At 33.1% G+C, this 22,016-nt stretch overlaps 3 protein-coding genes across 3 annotated transcripts; 1 reads left to right on the top strand and 2 right to left on the bottom strand.

The window, feature by feature from the left end:
* Nucleotides 1-1,210: 1,210 nt before the first annotated feature.
* On the bottom strand, nt 1,211-9,815 carry LOC143057181 (uncharacterized). Its single transcript, XM_076230443.1, has 2 exons — nt 9,418-9,815; nt 1,211-5,352 (listed from the first exon to the last, which is right to left on the bottom strand). Exons 1-2 carry the CDS (start codon nt 9,668-9,670, stop codon nt 1,412-1,414), a joined length of 4,194 nt encoding a protein of 1,397 aa, XP_076086558.1. The 5' UTR covers nt 9,671-9,815; the 3' UTR covers nt 1,211-1,411.
* A 4,467-nt stretch (nt 9,816-14,282) lies between these two features.
* Nucleotides 14,283-16,842, top strand: LOC143057175 (uncharacterized). The gene is made up of 2 exons (XM_076230432.1): nt 14,283-15,285; nt 15,800-16,842. Exons 1-2 carry the CDS (start codon nt 14,925-14,927, stop codon nt 16,567-16,569), a joined length of 1,131 nt encoding a protein of 376 aa, XP_076086547.1. The 5' UTR covers nt 14,283-14,924; the 3' UTR covers nt 16,570-16,842.
* A 2,573-nt stretch (nt 16,843-19,415) lies between these two features.
* On the bottom strand, nt 19,416-21,468 carry LOC143057168 (uncharacterized). The gene is made up of 2 exons (XM_076230418.1): nt 21,135-21,468; nt 19,416-20,495 (listed from the first exon to the last, which is right to left on the bottom strand). The coding sequence occupies exons 1-2, from the start codon at nt 21,409-21,411 to the stop codon at nt 19,558-19,560; spliced, it is 1,215 nt and encodes a 404-aa protein (XP_076086533.1). The 5' UTR covers nt 21,412-21,468; the 3' UTR covers nt 19,416-19,557.
* Between the last annotated feature and the right edge of the window lie 548 nt (nt 21,469-22,016).

Here is a 22,016-nt window from a genome sequence, read left to right as displayed (position 1 = left end):
CTATAGGTCACCGTACGGCCTTCAACAATGAGCAAAGTCCTTACCGCATAGTCAGCTATAAAAGGCCCCGATACGAAATTGTAAAACAATTCAAACGAGAAAACTAACGGCCTTATTTAAATAAAAAAATGAACGAAAAACAAATATGTAACACATAAACAAACGACAACTACTGAATTACAGGCTCCTGACTTGGGAAATGCCTGTATGACAGTTGTTTTACATTCGTTTTATGTGTTTGAGCTTTTGATTTTGTCGTTTTATGCAGGAATTCCCGTTTTGAATTGTCCTCGGAATTCTGTATTTTTTTAATTTAACTTTTCCATGGAGATAAACAAATAATCTGATTGTTTCGAGTAATACAATTTAATATAAACAATTCTCTTTATAGAACATAGATATCTCAATTGCATTCCATGTGAACACAAATGTGCTTACTTACTACTGAGCTGGTAATTCCACGAAACGTCCACAAGTGGTTATAAAAACTCATCAAAGATACTAGATACTTATAATTTATCACTTCAGTCGTGCATTTCGTCTACTTAAGGTGGTGCTAGAATCAAAAGAGTTGGCATGCCAAAGTTGACCAGTTATCTCTACCTTGAGAATTATTATAAATCTTTATTTTCGAATAATTCATTATTTTATAAAAAGTAATCTTAAAGATAATGAACTCATTTGTGAATATTGAGAGTTGTATTTAATAGCCTCATTCTTTGTTCGCAAAAACGCAAATCATCATAGGCGGATCCAGGGGGGGGGGCTGGGGGCCCGGCCCCCCCTTTCGTGGGAAAAATTTGGTTGCTTATATAGGGAATCACTGAAGCATGACTGGTGTGGCCCCCCTTAGGTCAGTCAGCGGGCCCCCCCCCCCCCTTATGTAAAGTTCTGGATCCGTCACTGATCATGACAAATGAATGAACAATTTAAATGAAGTTTCACTACCCTTTTGCATACACATTGCTAAAATCTCGGTGTATTAATTGATGATGTTTCATGAACATATAACATCTACCTCTGAAGTTCAAACTTACAATGCAAAGAGAACAAGGACATGCAGACACACATTCTCCCTTAACAAACTTACTTCAAAAGTACAAACAAGAATAGAAAATTAAAGACACACAGCACTGTTAAGATGTAAATGTGGCAGTACTATAGTACAAACCCATAATTATTTTAAATAAAACAACTACAAAAACTCGCATAAAACATAATATAAATTTCTTTGGTTGCAAGCATTCTGTCTATGCCTAATAAACAAATGTAAGCAAAGAATAATACTATATAATGCTTTTATAATAATGTCTGATTGTCATTTATTGACTATTCAAATTAGTTCTCTACAACAGGAACTCAAAATGGATATCACAATCAATAATTTCTGACTCATTTTAAAATTTACAGTTCAAACCCATATTGGTTCAGTTGGATTGTGTTTACCTGAAGAATCAGAACTTTGCATCATGCCTTGCAAAAACATACTGATTTTTCGCTTGTCAATGCACGATATTCCAGGGAAAATTTCTCCAAGATTTTGATTATCTTTTAAGTTTGATCCTCGAAGACTGCGTTGCTGAACAATATCTATTACACTTTTCCTTATTCCAAGTTTTTTAAATCCTGCAACGATTTCACTGGTAGAAATATTGCACAAGTCATCCTCGTCATCAATCTTATCTTCAATGTGTTCGTTGCAGACATCTTCGTGAATATTTGAAATAAGGCTTTCGTTGTCGGATTTCGGCGAATTATGCGAGGACATTGAACTTTGGACATTTTCCAATATCAAACTGACTGTTTCTCGCTCTGCGTCGTTTGTTTCCTGACAAGCACCGTGATTTGATTGTCTGATAGATGAATGAGTATTGTCTCTCATTATTTCTACGACACTGTTTTGTCCCTCTGATATAAACGTTTTCAGATGTGTTTGCTCACTTTCACTTTGTTGTGGCTGTTGTATGCTATTGTCTGAAATTTTTGTTTCTTGAACAACCGTTTCTGAATGAATTATTGACTGCATTTGACACGTTTCTTCTTTAGTTTTATCTAGACACTCAACTCCAATTTTTTCAATCATTTTAGCACTTTGCACTTCTAATTCTGAACATTTCAATGTGCTTATTTCACCTTGAACTTTATCATTTTCAAAATGAGACATAGGTTTGTCAGTATTACTACTTTCAGACAATTGTTTCTCATCTAAAGCATTTATGTTGCCAGATACAGGCGCAGATTTTTGTTCATGGTTTTCAAAACACGAGTTTGATGCTTTAACCGCATATGAGTCAAATTTAATATCAGTTGTAGACCGGTCAATTTCACTATTCGATTCATTCATGACAGAATTTGTTATTGAGAAGGACGTCACTGATTTATCAGGGTTAGGAATTTGTTTATGTCCTGCGTTCTGATGACTAGAAGTTGGGAAATTATTATCACTCATAGTTCCTGATAGAGGTTTAACGAGACAAGCGGGTGGTGGTGGAGTGACAGATGCTTGTACATCATCATACATATGAGATACATTGATGGTTAATTTTTCAATACTTGTTTCATGCGAATTGTCCTTAGTTTTAAAAGGTTGTGAGACGATGTTGAAAGGCGTATTGCTCTTTGATATTTTGTCATATTCTGAAGTGGTAATGTGATCCTTTATGTAACTATCACTAGCATGTCCTTGGAGAGCACTTGCAATGTTTTCACTTTGAAGTTCTATATCGTTTCCGTTGTTTTTAGTGGAGGGACAAACATGACTAAGACTCTTAATTAGTTGCTCAGACATGTTATTATCATCGTTAGTAATCGAACTATCTAATTCACATACAATATCTTTTGATATCGTACTACTCGTCTTGTTTTTCACAGAGTAGACTTCCATATCCTGGGTAAAAGTAGTTATAATAGTGTGATTTGAACAAGCGTTAAATTCTTCTATTTCATGTTCGCACCATTTAGTATTGCAGTACTTTGTGTCAAGATTGATTTTGATATCATCAGATGGTGCATCACTTGAAATGAGTTCAGTTACTGCAGATGTTGATTCTGATAATACGACGTCAGCAATCCTGGTTGATTGTTCAGTGTTCATACTTACACTTTCCGATGTCTGTTCATCATGTTTAGTGTCATTACTTGTTCGTATTTCATCGCACTGTTCTAAAATCTGGTTTCTTGTTTCACTTTTACAAAGGGATTCATTTTCATCCAATTTTTCATTTTTATCTGTTCCGAGCTGTTTTTCTCGTGCAACAGCTATGTTTGGAGAAGAAATATCTGTTCCCTCATGTAATGGTGACACCTTATCATTGTCCTGACCGTGTGTTACATCAATTTTCTCTTTTAATGGTAACACCTGATCATCACCCTGACATTCTGGCACATCTTTTTCCGCATTTAATGTTGAAGTATTTTCATCGTCTTGACATTGTGGTACATCTATTTCTTCATTTAATGTTGAAGTATTTTCATCGTCTTGACATTGTGGTACATCTATTTTCTCATTTAATGCTGAAGTAATTTCATCGTCTTGAAAATGTGGTACATCTATTTTCTCATTTAATGCTGAAGTAATTTCATCGTCTTGAAAATGTGGTACATCTATTTTCTCATTTAATGTTGAAGTATTTTCATTGTCCGGACAGTGTGGCGCATTTATTTCCTCATTTAAAGTCTTTTCATCGTCCTCACAGTTCGGCACTTTTGACTTATCATTCGTTGAGACAAAGGATAGTGTTTCATTTTCAATTTTGTCCGTAGTCTTTACGTCACAATTGTTATTGCTAAAATCTTGTATTACAGATGGTATTTCTGTTTCGACTACAACAGTAGTTATTGTTTTTGCATCTTTGGTCTGTGAGTCATTTAAATGTTCTTCTGGTTCTAGTACATGGTGTATGGATGTGTTACTAGGAACATCACTATAAATAGGTTCCAATGGTTTTCGAGTCTGTCCTGGCCTTAACGTACCACATGGTTTTGGTACAACTTCTCGCAATATTGAAAAATTCTCATAGTTTATAGCCTCACCCAAATTAGCCTCAGGCACTATATCTAATGATGTTGGTCTTGTAATACTCATTGTGTACATGTCGGTCGGATTTGGTGCACTGAGACGTCTTGGAATGCGAGGTATATCGTAAATCTTATCAGAATGTACCTTGTCAATTCGAACACTTGCACGGTCATGTGACGTATTTGTAGGTATTCCATCAGATATACCACTATCTAGGTCAATATACGAGTGATCAGGCGATCCAGCACATGGTGTTGGTAATGGCGGCGGAGAACACACAGGTGGTGGAGAACGGTATGACTGATGCTTCGTCAAAGTATTTGTTTTACTATTATCCCTTGAGTTACTTCTTCGAAGAGAATTGTGTAAACTGTTTCTACCGCTCGGAAGCACATAATCCATTTCATCGAAATCTATTGAAATCGAACTGCTACATGAGAGACTTTCCTTCATGTCAATATACGATGCTTCTTCTGATAATTCCAAACTATCTCTCATTTCGATATAACCAGATTCTCTATTGTCGTCTGTAGAGGGATCTTGTTTTTTCGTCCTCAAAATATGAGGGCTGGGTGGCAAATCTGTTGCTACTTCATCCTCTGATAGAACTGTTTCGTTTATACTATGATTCACTTTGATTCCACTCATATACAAATACGCTTTCTCATTACACAAAGCAAAAGCACGTTTATATAAATCTGACTGAACTACATCATCGTTCATTTCAAATATTCGGAATTTTAAAGAGCAAGTAATCGGTAATTCGACAAAGGTATTCTTCTCTGAAGTTGTACATGCAATTACTGACCGTTCAAAATGTGAATGTTCAAGGCGCAATATTCCAGTAAATCCACATTCCGCAATTGGCATTCTTCCAAAAAGCAGTTTGGTGGTGGCTGGTAGGTACTTTTTATCAAGTATATCTTTCATGTGTAAGACAGGACAAGGCATTCGAACGCTCTGGGTCGTTAATGTATAAAATACACCTTTTTGGTTGAACGGAAGTAATATTTCTCGTTCACATTCATCGGTGCATAACAAGTAATATTCCTGTTTTAATTTTGATCTTCGAAATATACCAGATTTACGCTTACTTTCTCCAACATATATTTTACCTTTACGTAAAACCTCGCCAGGGAACAGACCTCGTTGTTGGTGCTGAGATTTTCCGTCACTGCTGATCGATACCTGAAGCGCGTGTACTTGCTCTGATCCACCAATAAGAAACGTCTCTGTATCAGAATTTGAAAGGTCAGAAACTAGTTTATACTCCATAACATTGTGTCCTAATGTAGCTGGATTTATACGCTTTTTCTGTAGAACTGCAAACCATCCTATTTTAAAAAGTAAAATGAGTGGTTAGTTGTATAAGATAATTAAAATTGTACAAATAAAAATACTAATGAACAAGCTGATGGATATAACCACCAAGCAACCTAAGGTAAGTATCATACTGAACAATAAAAGGACAAAACACAACTGACTTCCACGAAGAAGTCGGATTTTTTATAACTCTCTCTTGCATTCGATGAGATTTATATCTTTATTTAATAAAAACTGTATATTTTATTTAGTCTCGTCTAAAATAAATCACATTGTGCATTGTCAATCAGCATCGATGTATAGTGTCACCTTTCCTCACTCTAAATCTGACTAAATCCAACAATTAATGTAAAAGCGACAGTTGTCTTATTCATACCATGACACTAAAGCTTATCAAGGTCATCTTCACATCAAAATTAATGACAAACTTTGAGGCTGACTTTTCCTCGCATTAGTGCTGATATTACGTTTGCTACTTGTTCCGGTATTATTCTCGGTTGGTTCGATTTGCGTTATCTCGATATTGGTAGACGGGTCTAAATGTACTAAATGTACGTAACATTTTCAGGGCATTCATTAGGAGGCGGTACCCGGTACTTTTACCCTTCTCTGCTATTGACAAGTACCACCTAAATGTAGGATTTTTTATATAAGGTAATCATGGAATAGAGAAGTACCACCTACAAATGGGGAAAGTACCAGTCAACATAAAAGATAATGAAACCCCTGCATTTTTCTCCAAAAAAAAAAAATAACAACTTTTTATAGTAACTTGTTTTATGTTGTGTCGTTGGATTGCCTTATCATTAACGTATAACTCTGTTTATTCATCGATTATAACTTTTATATTAAATACGATGCAAGGCTCGTTTCTTTTTTTCATTGTCTTTTTCACGATTCGATAATTTTATTCGTGTTTTTAAAATTACATGTAATTAAGTTTAATTTTTTTCATTATTGAAAGTAATAAATTAATACTTTTTTTTCTGTTTACAAAACTAAATATTGACCGTGGTTTTGTGGTTTACCCAACTATATTCTTACGTCTGTAATAACAGTCGTTGTCAGTGCCATTTAAAAATTAAACTTTGATATGGTGGGATTGACTTAATTTCGTGGACTAGGTTTAAAGGATAGTGCGTGTAGATCATATCCATTCACACAAATATATGCAATCTTTTCTTTAAATTGAAATCAATAATATAAATTATGAAAACTGATTTGAAAACGTTTATTGATTTGTACTTTTAATCTTTACATACCTTCAAGGTAACAGGACGAAATTGACTCTGTATTACGTGGTTTACTTTTTAAATCTTATTAACGAGAAAAAGTACAATAACAAATAAAATGAATAAAATGTCTTTTTCACTTAAAGAGGTATGAATTTCTCGCCTGTCACCATTGTAACATGATTTTATATATGTGCCTGTTAAGCACCAACCTTTACATTGAAACAAACACGTTTTATTATGACGATCGGTGTGGTTATCTAGGAGAGTCATGATCAAATTAATGATGCATATAGAAATTATTCAACTTTTTATTCAAAGTACTTAGATATGTATTCATTAACCAGTAAACATGATGACCTATAGTTATTAATTTCTGTGTCATTTGGTCTCTTGTGGACAGTTGTCTCATTGGCATCATACCACATCGTCTTTTTTTATAATAAATATTTTTTATTTTTGTGTTTACCATACAAAAATTTAATGTTACTTCCAGCAAAATACAAAACAATTTACTTCAATTTGATGTAGTAGCATAAGATATTGAAAGAAGACAACAACTTTATATTAACTGACAAAAACACACTAAATGAAAAGGAGAATGTAATTTCACAGATGATATCGGATATGTTCCTAATGTGGTAACTATAATGCCGTTCCCTTTTCACAAATGTGACCTATCGAATAAGCCTATTTACCGGGTTTGTTATAACATGAGACACGACGGGTGCGACATGTGGAGCCGGATTTGATTATCCTTTTGAGCACCTGAGATCACCCCAAATTTTTGGTGGGGTTCGTGTTGCTGCGTCGTTAGTCTTTAGTTTTCTATGTTGTGTCTTGTGTACTATTATTTGTCTGTTTGTCTGTTTGTTTTTTTTAAGCTACGGGTTTGTCAGTTTATTTTCGATCTATGAGTTTGAAGGTCCCTCTGGTATCTTTCGTCTCTCTTTTTTAATTCGGGTGTTGATGCTCCAAACGTGTGACTAGTGACAGTGTTATCATTTGTCTTACTCTTCCCGGTTATAGATAAGTATACAGAAAGTAGGATTCAACAAATTATAGAAAATTGTGTTAAAGTCAATAATTTCTTCCTTATTTGGATAATTTATAAATAGGGTCAAGTTGTTACCTCTAAGGACAAATGCCAATCTGTAATTGTTGTGACCGAGAAGTTTTTTGAAAATGATAAAAATTACAGAGGGAATTTTACCTGGACTATGCTCAAGGAAATTATTATATTCAAATGATGTTAAGATCACGAAAGATTAAAATGTTTTGTAGAAATACGTTAGTTTTAATACATCAAAAGACAAAAGGACAACACAAATCAATAGAAAAATGAATAATAAAATATTAACACGCCATGGACAATGTATCATGCAAACTAACTATTTTTTTCAAAATAAGAGGCATTCAATTATGTATTATTTTCCTATTCAGCGTAATACTTTAACAACTTAGGCTTTGAAAATACAACGAATACAATATTTCTTATTGACATAATTAATTTGGATTTGTCAATTTACTGTTTAGAATGATGTTTTACTACATTACAATGGAGGAGGATCATTAATCTACTAAATCGATATCAAATATTTTGATATAATTATTATTTTGACAGCAATTAAATGGTCGTTTATATACTACATAATTCAAAATTATATATACCATTGATATTACAGATTTTTTAAGGATATGTTTTTACTTGCATATATATTATCAAGATACAATCTATTATTTTCATATGATTTATTAATTTTTTTTGAAGATCATCACCACTGATTTTATGAAGATGTGTTTTGATACCAATGAGACAACTCCGCCGGAGACCAAATTACTTAGCAGTTAGCAACTATAGGTCACCGCCAAGCCTTCAACAGTGTGCAAAACCCGTAACTAATAACAAGCTATAAAGGGCTCCGAAATCAATGAAAACCAAATAGGACATATAAAACAAACGATAACCACTGAATTACAAGCTCCTGACTTGGGACAGGCACATACAGTATGTGGAGGGGTTAAACATGTTTGCAGGTCCCCTCCCCAACCTGGAATAGTGGTTTAAGATTACAACATTTTAAAGAACAAACTATAAACACACTTGAAAAGGGTTCTACTCATCCGATCGATACAAAGCACAAAAACGAATAACAAAAACACTAAAGACGCAAAGTATTATTTTGAGACAACTTGCAGTTACTTGAAGCTATTTTCAAAGCCAATAACAACTACTAAAACATCGTTTCTTAAACTAAAATATCAATCAGTACATACATACACAAATCCAAAGGATTTCTTAAGTCCAAAAAATAATAATAGTTAAAGATGCCGCTTCGTTAGGATTTTATTCAACTTGAATTTACCATTCCTGTTGCCACTATATGACTCTTTTTTAATTGATAAACATATCAAACTTTTAAAAATCTTAACATAAGGGACAAGTTTTCAGCATGTTCTAAACCTGTTATACATTCTGTTTGTTCTATTTTTCACATGCGTTTTAATAAGAAAACATTATATCTTGGCATTACAACAATAATTGCCGTATGGCTTGTCAATGATATGAAGATATATATAGGCATATAGAAAAAATTTCGTATAACTTGTCTAAAAATAAGAAGATATTCTGCCATAGCAACAACTACCGTATTACTTGTCTGAAAATAAAAATAAAATATCCTGGCATAGCAACAATTTCCGTATAACTTATCTGAAAACAAAACGATGCACTGTCTCTATGTTATCACTTGAGATACAAACATACTTCTGAAACATGACTTTTTGAATTGACACGAGATCTGTACTATTGTTGTACTCCTAATTTTTAAACTGATATCTTACCTTTATAATCCTCTGGAATAACAAGAGGTGGTCCAGTCTCTCTAAATAAATCCCTCTGCACATTTTGAGCGTTAATCTTGTTTATATTCCTCTGTCTGTATATAAGTAGAGGCTGTGATAAGTCAAAAGAGGAACTACCGGGTGTAACTTCTGAACTTGCAATATCACAATGGACAACGACTGGAGGAGGGTGTTTATAGCAAATCTCTTGGAGGTTATACACTCCTTCCTCATATCCCCACGTCGGATTCATCCTCTTCGTATCAAGTCACTTAAAAATCTATAAATTAATATTTTGTCACTATTTTTTTGTCACAAGTTCCAAGAAACGAATTATTATTATACTTGTATCTTCTGTCACTAATTACATCCTTATTTGTAATACCTTTTAAATCTCGGTTATACGTTTAAATCAATATAAGAACGCATAACATTGTCAAAATAGTATTAAAATAGCAACCATAGGTAAGCTAAACAGTTGATAGTACGTTCCATAACTGTGAGAAAAAAATAAGTTCATTACAGTGTTAGATTATCACCGTATACTTCTGTTTTTACAAATAAATCCATTTCTCACCTTCGTAATAACAAATTAATTCAAATAGTAATGTTCATGGAAGAATGATTCTATGTCACGCGTAAAAATGATGAGTAGAAACTTATACGTAGCTGTGTCTTCCTTATTAATATCTCATCAGACTTTAAACGGTATAGTCCATACACACGCTCGAAAGCCGGAAACACTCCTGCTTATAAACGTTTACAGGATTTAATAACTTGATTTTATATATATGCACCTATATCCTTAGATCCAGACAGATTTCTGAATAAATGCTATTAAATTACTTCCTCAAGGAAAGAAGCCATTGACCAAAATTTGCCAATAATTAAGTACCTTTTTAAATAAGGTTTTCAAATCTGCATAATATACTGTAAAAACTCTTGACAGGTGATATTTAATGACCCCGAACGGAAAACACAATATGCTTATAATATGTGTCTATATATATGTAGGTATTTACTAAAATATTTAAAAGTCCTATAGTATATACAGTTATATCAATTTTCAGATTGAAGTGTATAAATGCATGCAGGTACACATTTCTATTTTTCACACTTCTTTCACCGTTTTTCCACATCTATCCGGGTTTTTTTTTTAGATAACCGGACAGCAGCAAATGCATGAGAATGAAAATAGTCTGTTATGTTGGCTGGCAAACATGTAATATGATTTCAAAGTACAAACACGCATGCAAATTTGAGCAAGGCGTTAATTCCAAGATTTCTTTTACTGATACATATTTCAAATAGGTAAGGTCAATGTCCATCAATGTCCCTGTATCACAATTCCAAATGTATTTGTCTAGGTTCTGACATCCTTTTATAACCTGTCCCTTCTGGTCATACGGACTTTTCCGTGATTTGGCCGTTAGTTTTCTCGTTTGAATTGGTTTACATTTGTCATTTCTGGGCCTATTATAGCGGACTATGTGGTATGGGTTTTGGTCTGTCATTGTTAAAGGCAGTACGGTGACCTATAGTTGTTTATTTCTGTGTTATTTGGTCTCTTGTGAAGAGTTGTCTCATTGGCAAACATACCACACCTTCTTTTTTTATATTGATAGTAGTGCTACAATTGCTAAATTATTGTTACCAATACGCCAGAAATAGATCAGAAATTCATGCAATGCAGAATTACGACATCATCTATTTATTAAAGCATACGTAAATGAAACAGAAATACTTTATTGTACAATTGAACACAAAAAGGAAAAATATCAAATGTACATTTTAACTACAGAGAAGAGCTAGAAGAAAAGTCTCACAGTAACTCCATGACGCGTTCTGATATACACGTCTCTATACTGGTATTCATTCCATATAGGGAGTGGGTTATTTTGGCTTTCCTGTTTATCAACTTATATTAATTGATGCTAGACTAGTGTTAAGCGGTTGACAAGCACATATTACCAAATTGATCGTAATCGTTATATATTTATTTTTTATTCTTCCAAGCGATCAAACAAAAAATAGTAAAATACAGTTAATAGGCACGTTTTAAAAGTTTATTTTCGTTAATTGAGGGAAGAAATCAAATTAGTGTTACTAACAAGTAGCAAAATTCGTGCATATTTGACGCCTATTCATATACTACTTGACGCCCTTCAAATTTTATTAAAACTGCAACATTTACCCGATTAAAATTTTTAATGATATTCGTATAAAGTATTTTTTTAAATTTATTTATACGGTAAAAAAAATATATGTAAATTACAATGTGAGCCCTTTGTTGTCGTTCTTTTTCTATATATATTCTTATGTTCTAATCCTATAAAAGCAATGCCAAATAAACATGAAGCAACAACATAATTAAAATATAGATCTCTCATTTTGTTATGCTTGTATGAAGACAGCACAGCAAGATGGGAAAAAATGATGTAGGTCGTCAATGAAATGCTGGGTTTTGTCAGTATTTTATTATTTAGTGCAAGTATAACCCACTGGTATTTCATTAAAAGGATTTCCCAGACATACTTAAGGTATTGTGGATTATTCCTAACTTTAAGTAAATGAACAAGAAAGGGACTCAAATTTGGAGTGCAAATTCCTCCATCTGTTAATCGATCAATTGAAAAAAGGAAAGTACGTACCGACTGTCCTGGCTATAGTTCTATATTTGTAACAAATAGAGCAATGGTGTACTTTCTCATTGTTTTAATTCGAGATGTAACAAGTACAGAAATGGGACATTTGTCATAGTTTTAGTTCGAGTTGTAAGAGCAGTGTGATATTTTTAATTACTGTATCATATCTTATGGTTGAAATGGAATGTCGAAAGTCAGAGAAAAGTGTGATGTAGATGTCACAACGTTACATAAAACTATCCAATATTAAGTAAAATGTACTCTTTATGGACATTAAATTATAACAAAGAATTAATTATATGACACGGTTACCACCAGACTCAACATGGCGCATCAAATCTATCTATCAAACACAATATTACAGTTGTTAACTTTTTTTTCATAACATTAATTTTTGTGATTAATTCATCCTTAATTTCGTGAAAGCATACACCTGTGTGGTTTTGTACTTTTTACTTGCTTCTGGCAGACAGCAGTTGTCAAGTGAACATGTTACGAACGCTCCATTCGGTTAAATACAGTAAGATACAGCTGGCAACCCGCGGGCATGTTACAAAAATCCTGAATGATATCATCATAAGGTTATCAAGATATATTAGGTCAGGCTATTGCAGTAAAAAGATATATTAGGTCAGACTATTCCAGTAAAACATCCTTTTCCATTAAAAGTCAAATTCTTTGTTATACCTATTTAATTGAGAGTATCGTATTTTACAGAACAATGAACTTCTGTGTTCTGGTTAAAGTACATAAACATCACTGTAGGCGATAACCTTGACTGGAATCTTTGACTGCTTGACTATTGCCGAATTGGACGTCTGAACTTTAATAATACATAAATGTTGGCGTCTCAATTCAAAAGTACAAGTCAGTAGTATGTTGTTTTCAGTAACATTTGAATTTGAGGTTGCAGATTTGTTAAGCCACGGATCAAACAGATAGGTTCTTTTCTTCACGTAACAGGAACGAAGTGACCATAAAAAGACACAAAAACGAAGAAAAGGATGAAAACAAAATGGTGAATCGAAACAAGAATATCATCTTTCTCTTTTGAATTATGCATATCTTATTATGCAGATCCAATGACAATTTAAAGCTTACTACACGACAAAAGTTTTGATGTACGGAACAATGTATCTTCATTGTCTAAAGTGTTTGTCATGTTCAAAATACAGCTTCTAAACTGATCTGACACCAGAATACAGAAATAGCACCACATTACATCTATTTTCATTTCACTGCGTGATGAAATCAAGTTATGTCTTTGTATGTTTTGTGTGGCAAACAGTTACACTATTGCTCGATTCAATCCTTAGATATGTTGCAGCTATATAGCTTCATACGTGTCCTCTCATGTCAAAATTATATTTTCGCATGAGGAGGATTATGAAAAAAAGAATTATTTAGATAATTGCATTTCATGTTTGCATAAAACAATGTTTTCAACTCCTAGATATTTTCACTTTGCTCATCTTTTTCCCTTTTCGATATTTTTTTTTTTTTTTCGTCAAAAGAAATTGAAAAATTGTTGTATTGCTTCAAGAATTTTAATCATTAGATACATCCATTTCTTAGTGAGTTTCATACATTTTTTTTGAGAGGGTACTATTGAATTCCTCTGTTTTCCCGTATCAGGAATTGTTTGTCCCTCATTGTTAGCTAACTAATTTACTAATACTCACGAATCTTCATTGTTTAATCTACACTAGAGCAAACGACTTAAAATGGCATGATTTTACTTATATCACAACGCTTACACTCAAAAACAAGTATACTACACTATTTACTGTAGAAAAGCCGCCAACACTATCCAGTTTTTCCTAGATTCTGCTTTTAACGGTGATAATAAACAAGACTTTACAGTGATAATCTTTGTTTTTATTTCAAAATAACAGTGATGAGCACATTTGGTATGAAATTATCGCTGGTTGAAAAGTATATTACTCGTGTTGTCGAACTGTAAACATCAAACTACACCATGGGTTTATCTTCCCTCATGGTGTTATAGCCCATGTTATAATATCTGAGAAACTTTAAAAAATTTAATTTGTCAAGTTTATTTGATTAGAAAACTATACTTGAAAAGACTGTCATATGATTATTTGATTTCACAATTTCTTTATCTTATACATAATCCAATAACTTGAATAGTACTGTAAATATATTCGTTTAACATTTTTGTTTATTTTGAAAATCTTTACTATCAGTTCAAATGTAATAAGGTAACAGGTTAGAACTGTGTACCTTTTAACGAGATCGATATAAATTAGTGTCGAAAATTACAAAATGACAACCCGTTATTTCTGTCAAACTAATGCACACTAATGGACGAAAACGTCAAACTACTCGGGGCAAATTATATGAGACAATACAAAGTGGAAAAGGTCATCTACCCTCATGAACGTGAAACATAAAATCATGACTACTGTGGTTTTAGTTTATTATTTATTGTGAAAATGTGTTATCTTTGGATATTCTAAGTATTGTTGGACTTATTGTGTGAACTATTTATACCAGTTAACATATAAAATCCCTTGTTTCCCTAAATTTTCTTTCTTATCATTTATTAACGTTTCGTAATTCGATGGATTTATTGTCAAACGAAATCATCGAACTCATCACGTGATCTGTGAAAAATACGAACTTAATAATAGGACTACTGTACATGTTGATGGCTTTTAATATATCACCTTTTACTACTATAAAGCTGAATACAAGATATTGTATACCTTCTTAGTATGCCTGGGTGACTATGAATGAACGAAAATGAATTAGAATTGATGAAATCATATATTGGTTTATAAACATATTTACTATATATTGAATGTGTTTGTGTAATTAAATGAATTATTTAAATAAATCATGCAACACGTCTTAGGAGGAACCATATACAAACAGACCAGGAAAATAATGGAGTCAAACAACGAAAAAGAACAATCGCCACCAGAGGTTTCCAAGGAAATTCAGTTTACATGGACAGAAACACCACAGCCATTGAAGGAAATAATTGATTCTTCGGGAGATTTACCTTCTGTAGTGAAAATGTGGCAGGAAAAACCCTCAGCTGACAGCTCACCATTATTGGATATACATAAACCTTTACTTCTGTATAAAGAGCTGAATGGGGTTAAAGTTTACTGTAAAAATGTGACTTCTGTTGATTTACTGACCGGGGCACAATGTAAAGATGACCCAATAGTTGTTATTCCACTTGGGTATGCAGGTACGTAACCATAGTATACATGTAGACTGCTATAACTAGTCTAAACTGGCACAATTATGACAATGGTGTCATAACAAAAAAGGGGAGCTATTGAAAGATCAACAATATAAATAAAAAATCATAAATTTAAGATGAACTTTCAGTAATGTTATTCATTTCATAAATTGAGCATTACAGCGTGCAAATTCCTGTAAGAGTTCGCTAAGATTGAACATCATTTTAGAATTTTACACAATTGGTCATGAAAAACAACAATTAAAATATAAAGTGATTCAATTGAAAGAGATGCAACTCGTGATAGCGATGTGGTATGACTTAAGTTATAGTGATACGTAGCGAGCATGTTCTATATAAGCGTACGGTATTCAAAGATGAAAAACTCTAGGAAAATTATAAATGAAGAAAAAAAACACCAAACACTTTGTAACGGGTCGGCATTTTAAAACGAAAAGCAACCAAATTAGGAAAACAACAATTAAAGGAATTACATTGAAACTGTTTATTTATTTTGCAGGATGGTTTCGTCTAATAGATGACCGTGATAAACCACTGACAACTATCTCCAATGTCGCGAGGATAATGCCAAAGAAAATCTTATCATACAAACAAGTGACTGGATATATCCGTGACCAGTATACTACAAATAGTAACTTAGCTGAACCATTACACCTCAAAGTAGATATCCAACCAGGGTTACTTAAAGTACTCAATGTAAAGGAAGATTTTGTTAGGTATACTGACCATAAAAAGATCGTCAAACGAAAACTACTCCGCTGTCTTGTTTGCAAGACGGAAGACGATACCAACGTCTTTCTTCCGTTTGAAGTGGCGGGAATGTTTTACTTAATTGAAGTTCGGAAGTCAACGTCAAAACATATCAATATTGAGAACATAGGATATGCATACAACATAAAAGATATGTACACGGCAGGGTTATCTAAAGGTGTCATTTTGAAATTACTACATGGTCGACCACCGTCAAAACCATGTGGGTTTTCTCAAATATTGAAAGTGTGTGACTTAATCAAAGATCACACAGTAATAGCATGTACTATTAGTGAAAACAAAAGATTATTAGAACTTCCCGTAGCACCGGTGCCATTATTTGTAAAAGCTTTAAACTACCCGCATTTCGACCGACATCAAACTTTCTTAGATACTTTGAAATTCATGGATAAAAACGCAGATGGATATGCCAACGAACTTAAAGTGCGCCATAATTATAAAGTGGATAAAACTGCAAGAAAAGAGGAAAAAGAATCAAAGAAGGACGAGAAGCTGTAGTAGCAATAACATGGCTTTATATTATGTCTATCATGTCAAAATATGGTGCTATTCAAAATTCTAACGTATAAAACTTTGATGTAGTTTGAAACAAAAGATTTTTCATATCTCTCTAAAGATTAACCACCCTTGTGTGGTTAATTGCAAACAATGATGCAGTGATTAGTCCTGCAATATATTTGAATTTGACATGACAAGGACCTTGTCACACACTACAGTACACATTTGTATCGCGTATTCTCCTAGTGACCAAATAAGAATTTATAAAACTTTTTAAGGATCTTCATCATCTTTTGTTTAGACTTGTTTAGATTTGTTGATATATTGAGGGTATATCTTAGCATACCTTTGACTTCGACATTTATTCATCGGGGGTATAAATTTTGTATCTAAAATCTCTTCTTATATAATGAAAAAAATACATGAAACTTTCTCAGAATTCTCCATATGATGGTTGTGTACCCTTCTATTTTGTGTTGGAGTCGAATTATTTTCCTCGATTCCGTTAACAAACCATTGACTTTGTCATTGCTTTATCTGGGTGAAATCCATTTTATATTCGCGTCCTCCTAAACCTCTTATTAAAATTTATTTTAAAAACCTTTTCCGAATCTTTTTCATATAATGCCATTGTGCACCTCTTATTTTGGAATTTGATCCGATTTATTTTTCAGTTGTCCCTTTGTAGGCAAAGGCCGAGATATTCCTATGGAAACTCTGCTCGCCAATTACTGTAGTTTTTTAGTGTTTTTGTCCAATAGTGTACTGCATATGTTAGATGAAGGATAAAAATCTACCCCATCGAATAACTATAACAATAAGCATAATAGTTTATTTATTTAGAACTACTTCTATCAAATATCCACCAAAATGTAAGTGTTCCTCAATCCACGAAAATTGATACCCACGAAAATAAATGAATCCACAGTATGATTGTTTGTCTTGCTCACACATTGTTGTCAATATAATGGACTTTAATTCAACTGTCATCATGACAAGTTAAATCCACCATTTTTGAACAATGAACAAGGAAACGCCTGTTCCAATTCAGGAATACAGATATTTTCCATTTGTTAGATGTGTTTGAACATTAGATTTTGCCATTTTATAAAGGACTTTCCGTTTTGAATTCCCCTCGGAGCTCGACTATTTTGTTATTTTCAATTTGTGTTTTAAATTGAACAGTATTTTTTTCTTTAATCTTTCAACCATGCATAAACAGTAAGCAAATTCAGCAGTATCGATTCATTTAGAGATCTCGTCATGCAAAAAGCGTAAAACTCTAAAAGAAGTCGACTGTCCATTTTCTTGAAATATTTCCATTTCATTCCCGTTTTTTAGCCATGATGGCTATGTTTGTTGGTCGGCGGGTTCACCGAAAGTTTACGTTTAACTAAATACTCTAAGGATGATTGCGGCCAAGTTTAGTTGTATATCATAATTTTGTATTGGTTAACGGACGACGGACATCTAGTGATGGTAAACCTCAACACTGCCAATTAGGTTCAAGTAATTTAACTAACAAAAATTATAGACAAACATCGGAATTAAAACTTCTTCCTGTATGCAATTTAAAAATTTTGATCAAATTTTAGTAACACCAGTCAAAAACATCTATAATACTAAAATTATGAGGTCCAATTTGTCAGTCGTCATCGGGTAAAAACGACAAATCAAAGAATTCAACTCCATATATTACTAATATAGGACAATGGTGTAGATTAAAAATTACACCACTCCAGACCCTTTTGTTTTCCACATAATTAATATTACCAATAATTAACAAGTTCCGGGTCGAATCCGATACCGATACCAATAGTATATTCACCTGTTAGCTATTACCTTATCTGTACGTTCCGCATTTGACAGGCGCACCACCAAACGGTGTATTTAGGATTTTGTTATATACACGGGTCATAATCAAAGGGCTGACACTACTAAATTCAATCATTATCAAATTGTTCCCTATTGTAGTTTTATTCAGCAATCAGCAAGACTTTCTAAGATAACTAATAAAGGACAATGCTGTTGATTAAAAAATACTCCATTCCTGGATAGCCAAGACCTTTTGTTTTCCAAATAATTAACATTACCAATAATTGATAAGTTCCAGGTCGACGGGTTCAAACAGAAAGATTTGAAAGCAGAGAAAACTGTGTATCTTATAATCGACATGACTTTATCAGATGACAATACCAATTACTGAAATAAGGCTGAGGCATAGTTATATACTTTAATTCAGTCACGGACCCACGATATCACGGGTGTGTACTTGTATATTTAAAAATTATTGAACGAAATGTTGTAAGATAGTTAAAGTCCGACAACTCGAAAGCATACGAAATAATTGAATTCTTAAACGAAAGTGTTCGGGACTTTATTGAATAGCCGGAACTTGTTCGAATAGCCGGGACTTATTTGAATAGCCGGGACTTATTTGAATAGCCGGGACTTATTTGAATTGCCGAAAGACAATCTCAGATCTAATGAAATCAATGTATAATCTCACTGCAATTATTTGGAACGGCAATTCAATAAAAAAAATCCTTTGGTTAAGATGTCGCTGACATTTTACAACTTTTGATATTTCATGAAATCATTGATTATGTGATTTTTGATACATACAGCTATAGGTCACCGTACAGCCTTCAATAATGAGCAAAGCCCATGCTGCATAGTCAGCTATAAAAGAGACTAAGATGTAGCAAACTATATTATGTCACGGTAAGATATACAACAAGCCGCAACATTATATAACATGGCAAATTTATATGTGCAATATGCAGTATCCCATAAATTCATATATGGCAAACATACTAGATAACAAAAACATAATAACACGTATATAAGATTCTCTTTACATTATTTAAAAAAATGACTAGACATTACAATTTTCTAACACTAAATAAATAATTCTAAACTTCCTAATTTTCACCGGAAATAACACACTATAGTTAAGAAGGCAAGTCTCAGTCAACTCAATAAAATTCAACACATCATAGATGTTCTATTTGACAATTCTTTAAGTTCGACCAGAGTTCCCAACGTAAGAGACTGTTCTGATACTGTGTCGTCACTTGAACTTTCCATGAACTGTGCTCTGGGTTCATCGTCAGTAAGGCTTATATTTGTTATAAGATCAAGAGTTTTTAAGCTTTCGTGTATTTGTTTCGTTTTTTCTGTTGGTATATGTTGGACCATTTGATGATCCGTGTCTAATTTAGGAGACAGTTTAATTAAAGAACTGTAAGAATCTGAATATTTCGTGCAAAGCTGTATTGCATCTTTATATGACTTCATATCTATAAACTGTTCTTCCGATTTAGTCGTGCAGATTTTCACATCATCTGATACAGGGAGTTCAAACAGCGCATGCCTCTTAAAAGTTATAGTGCTACCAACAATCACATCTTCAGTTATACATCTCTTTATAACCATCATACCAGTAAAAATACAAGGTACTACGGGCGGTTTACCATAAATAATCCTAACCTTCACGGGCAAAGTTAAATCTTTCAAAATATCTTTCATTCTGAAAACACATTTGCTGTCGGAACTCCCTTTTTGATATACTGGATGGAATTTTCCTTTTGCCGTTAATGGTATCAATATTTCTTGTTCTTTATTATCGATGCATTTGAGATATTGTATTTCACGTGTTGTCCACTCTTTTTGTTTCTTTTTCATGACCCCTATCTCTGCACATGTCCGCCATTTTGCTTTAAAAGTGCTATCTACTTTTAAGACGGTTCCAGCCGGAATCTTACGTTGAACATATGTCTGCTCGTTATCATCAGATTTATTTACACATATTCCTGATAAGTTAGTCCGAGTGAAAAATTTCATTGGCATTGTCTTTGAGACTTCTTCAATAGATTCAAAATATTTCACACGTCCAAAATCTGGTGGCACAAGCTCAAACCAACCTGTGAATAATAAGATTTGACTTAAATTACTATAGAGACATGTTTAGTTGTATGCATTCGCATTGACAAACAGTGTTATAGCATTTAATATAAAAACAAGAAGACGTGGTATAACCGGCTAGATTGCCAATGAAACAACTCTATACCAGAAACCACATGGCGTGTGTTTTTCTCTTGTTCGTGACGTATATAGACATGTTTATTGTTTACAGTATACGTAGTGTTGTGTTCTTTAAGTTAATCGCGCGACGTTGTAACTTGAGCAACTAGCAATTAATCAATCATTGTAATTGTATGTTCAGCTTCAATTCAAACGTTGGTCTTGAAGTTTATTTCATGATTACAGATTTGGCGCATATTTTCTTTCTTTATTTATTTATGTCTTATGATTTTTTTTTTAAACTCAATGTTAACTTATTTAATGTAATCATTTTGTTTATGTGATTTTCATTTTACAGAACAGCACCAGTATATATACATTAAAATATAGAAAATATCAAAAAAGTAATTATAGGTAATAAGTTTATATTGTTTCATAGAGCAGTCGTTACAAAACATGAACTATTTTAAATATTAATAATAAATGAAAATTATTTCCAGCAAAACATATTGTTTGTATTCGTTGTGGAAATTACGTACCTTCAAAATCATCTGGTATCTCTAGCGTTTGACCGACTTCATAGTAAGGTCCAGTAGAATCTCGGTATATTGTCCGGACTTCGCCCTTTCTCTTATGGTACCACCTGTGCAGCAGCACTGGTTGCTGTGAGTATAGTTTCAACCCTGGAGGAACATTACCTTCATATTTACATATCTTTGGTAATTCGTCTTTTATATTGGTCAGTAATGTGTCTATCCATTCTACATTTAGTTTATTGTCCAGTGGTAGAGATGGGTCGGCGGATACGTCCGCCATATCTTATGTAGAAACGTGTTCAAGTTTTTGTTTATATTATAGAATAAATGAATCGCATTGCAGAAAACTATTTTTATAAAACCGGTTTGGTTATGCATCATAAACTATTCATTATGTAGCGGTAAAATTTAAATTTGTATTGATCAATAAGTCAAAGATAATAAACATTTAACCAGAACGTGTAGACATGAGTATTTCGGTCCAAATACATTAATGGTCTAACTCGTATATTAGATCGAATGAGTATACGCATACGGTCTGACTGAGTGACCGTACGCGTATGGTCCAAATACTGATATGGTCTGGAACAACTAATAAAAGAAGATTAGTGTTTACAAATGAGTATGTCTTCTTCTTTTTATATTTAAAGCGCTGTCTAACAGTAGAATTCCCTTTAAGAACCCTAAACGTATACTTATGAGTACACCAATATATAATTTTAAGCCTGTTTGCAAACGACCCTTCCAATAACCGTACATATACTACTCATTATTACTTAATATGTTTGGCTTTAACTTGAAGTTTTTGACAGGTCGTCTTTTAAGAAAGAAGACCTGCCTGTAGCAAATTTCAAATTGTTGGGCATTTTACAACTTGAAATAAAT

The sequence above is a fragment of the Mytilus galloprovincialis genome, chromosome 1 (genome assembly GCF_965363235.1).
Source record: "Mytilus galloprovincialis chromosome 1, xbMytGall1.hap1.1, whole genome shotgun sequence".
NCBI classification, from domain to species: domain Eukaryota; kingdom Metazoa; phylum Mollusca; class Bivalvia; order Mytilida; family Mytilidae; genus Mytilus; species Mytilus galloprovincialis.
This window is presented reverse-complemented; position numbering and strand designations above follow the sequence as displayed.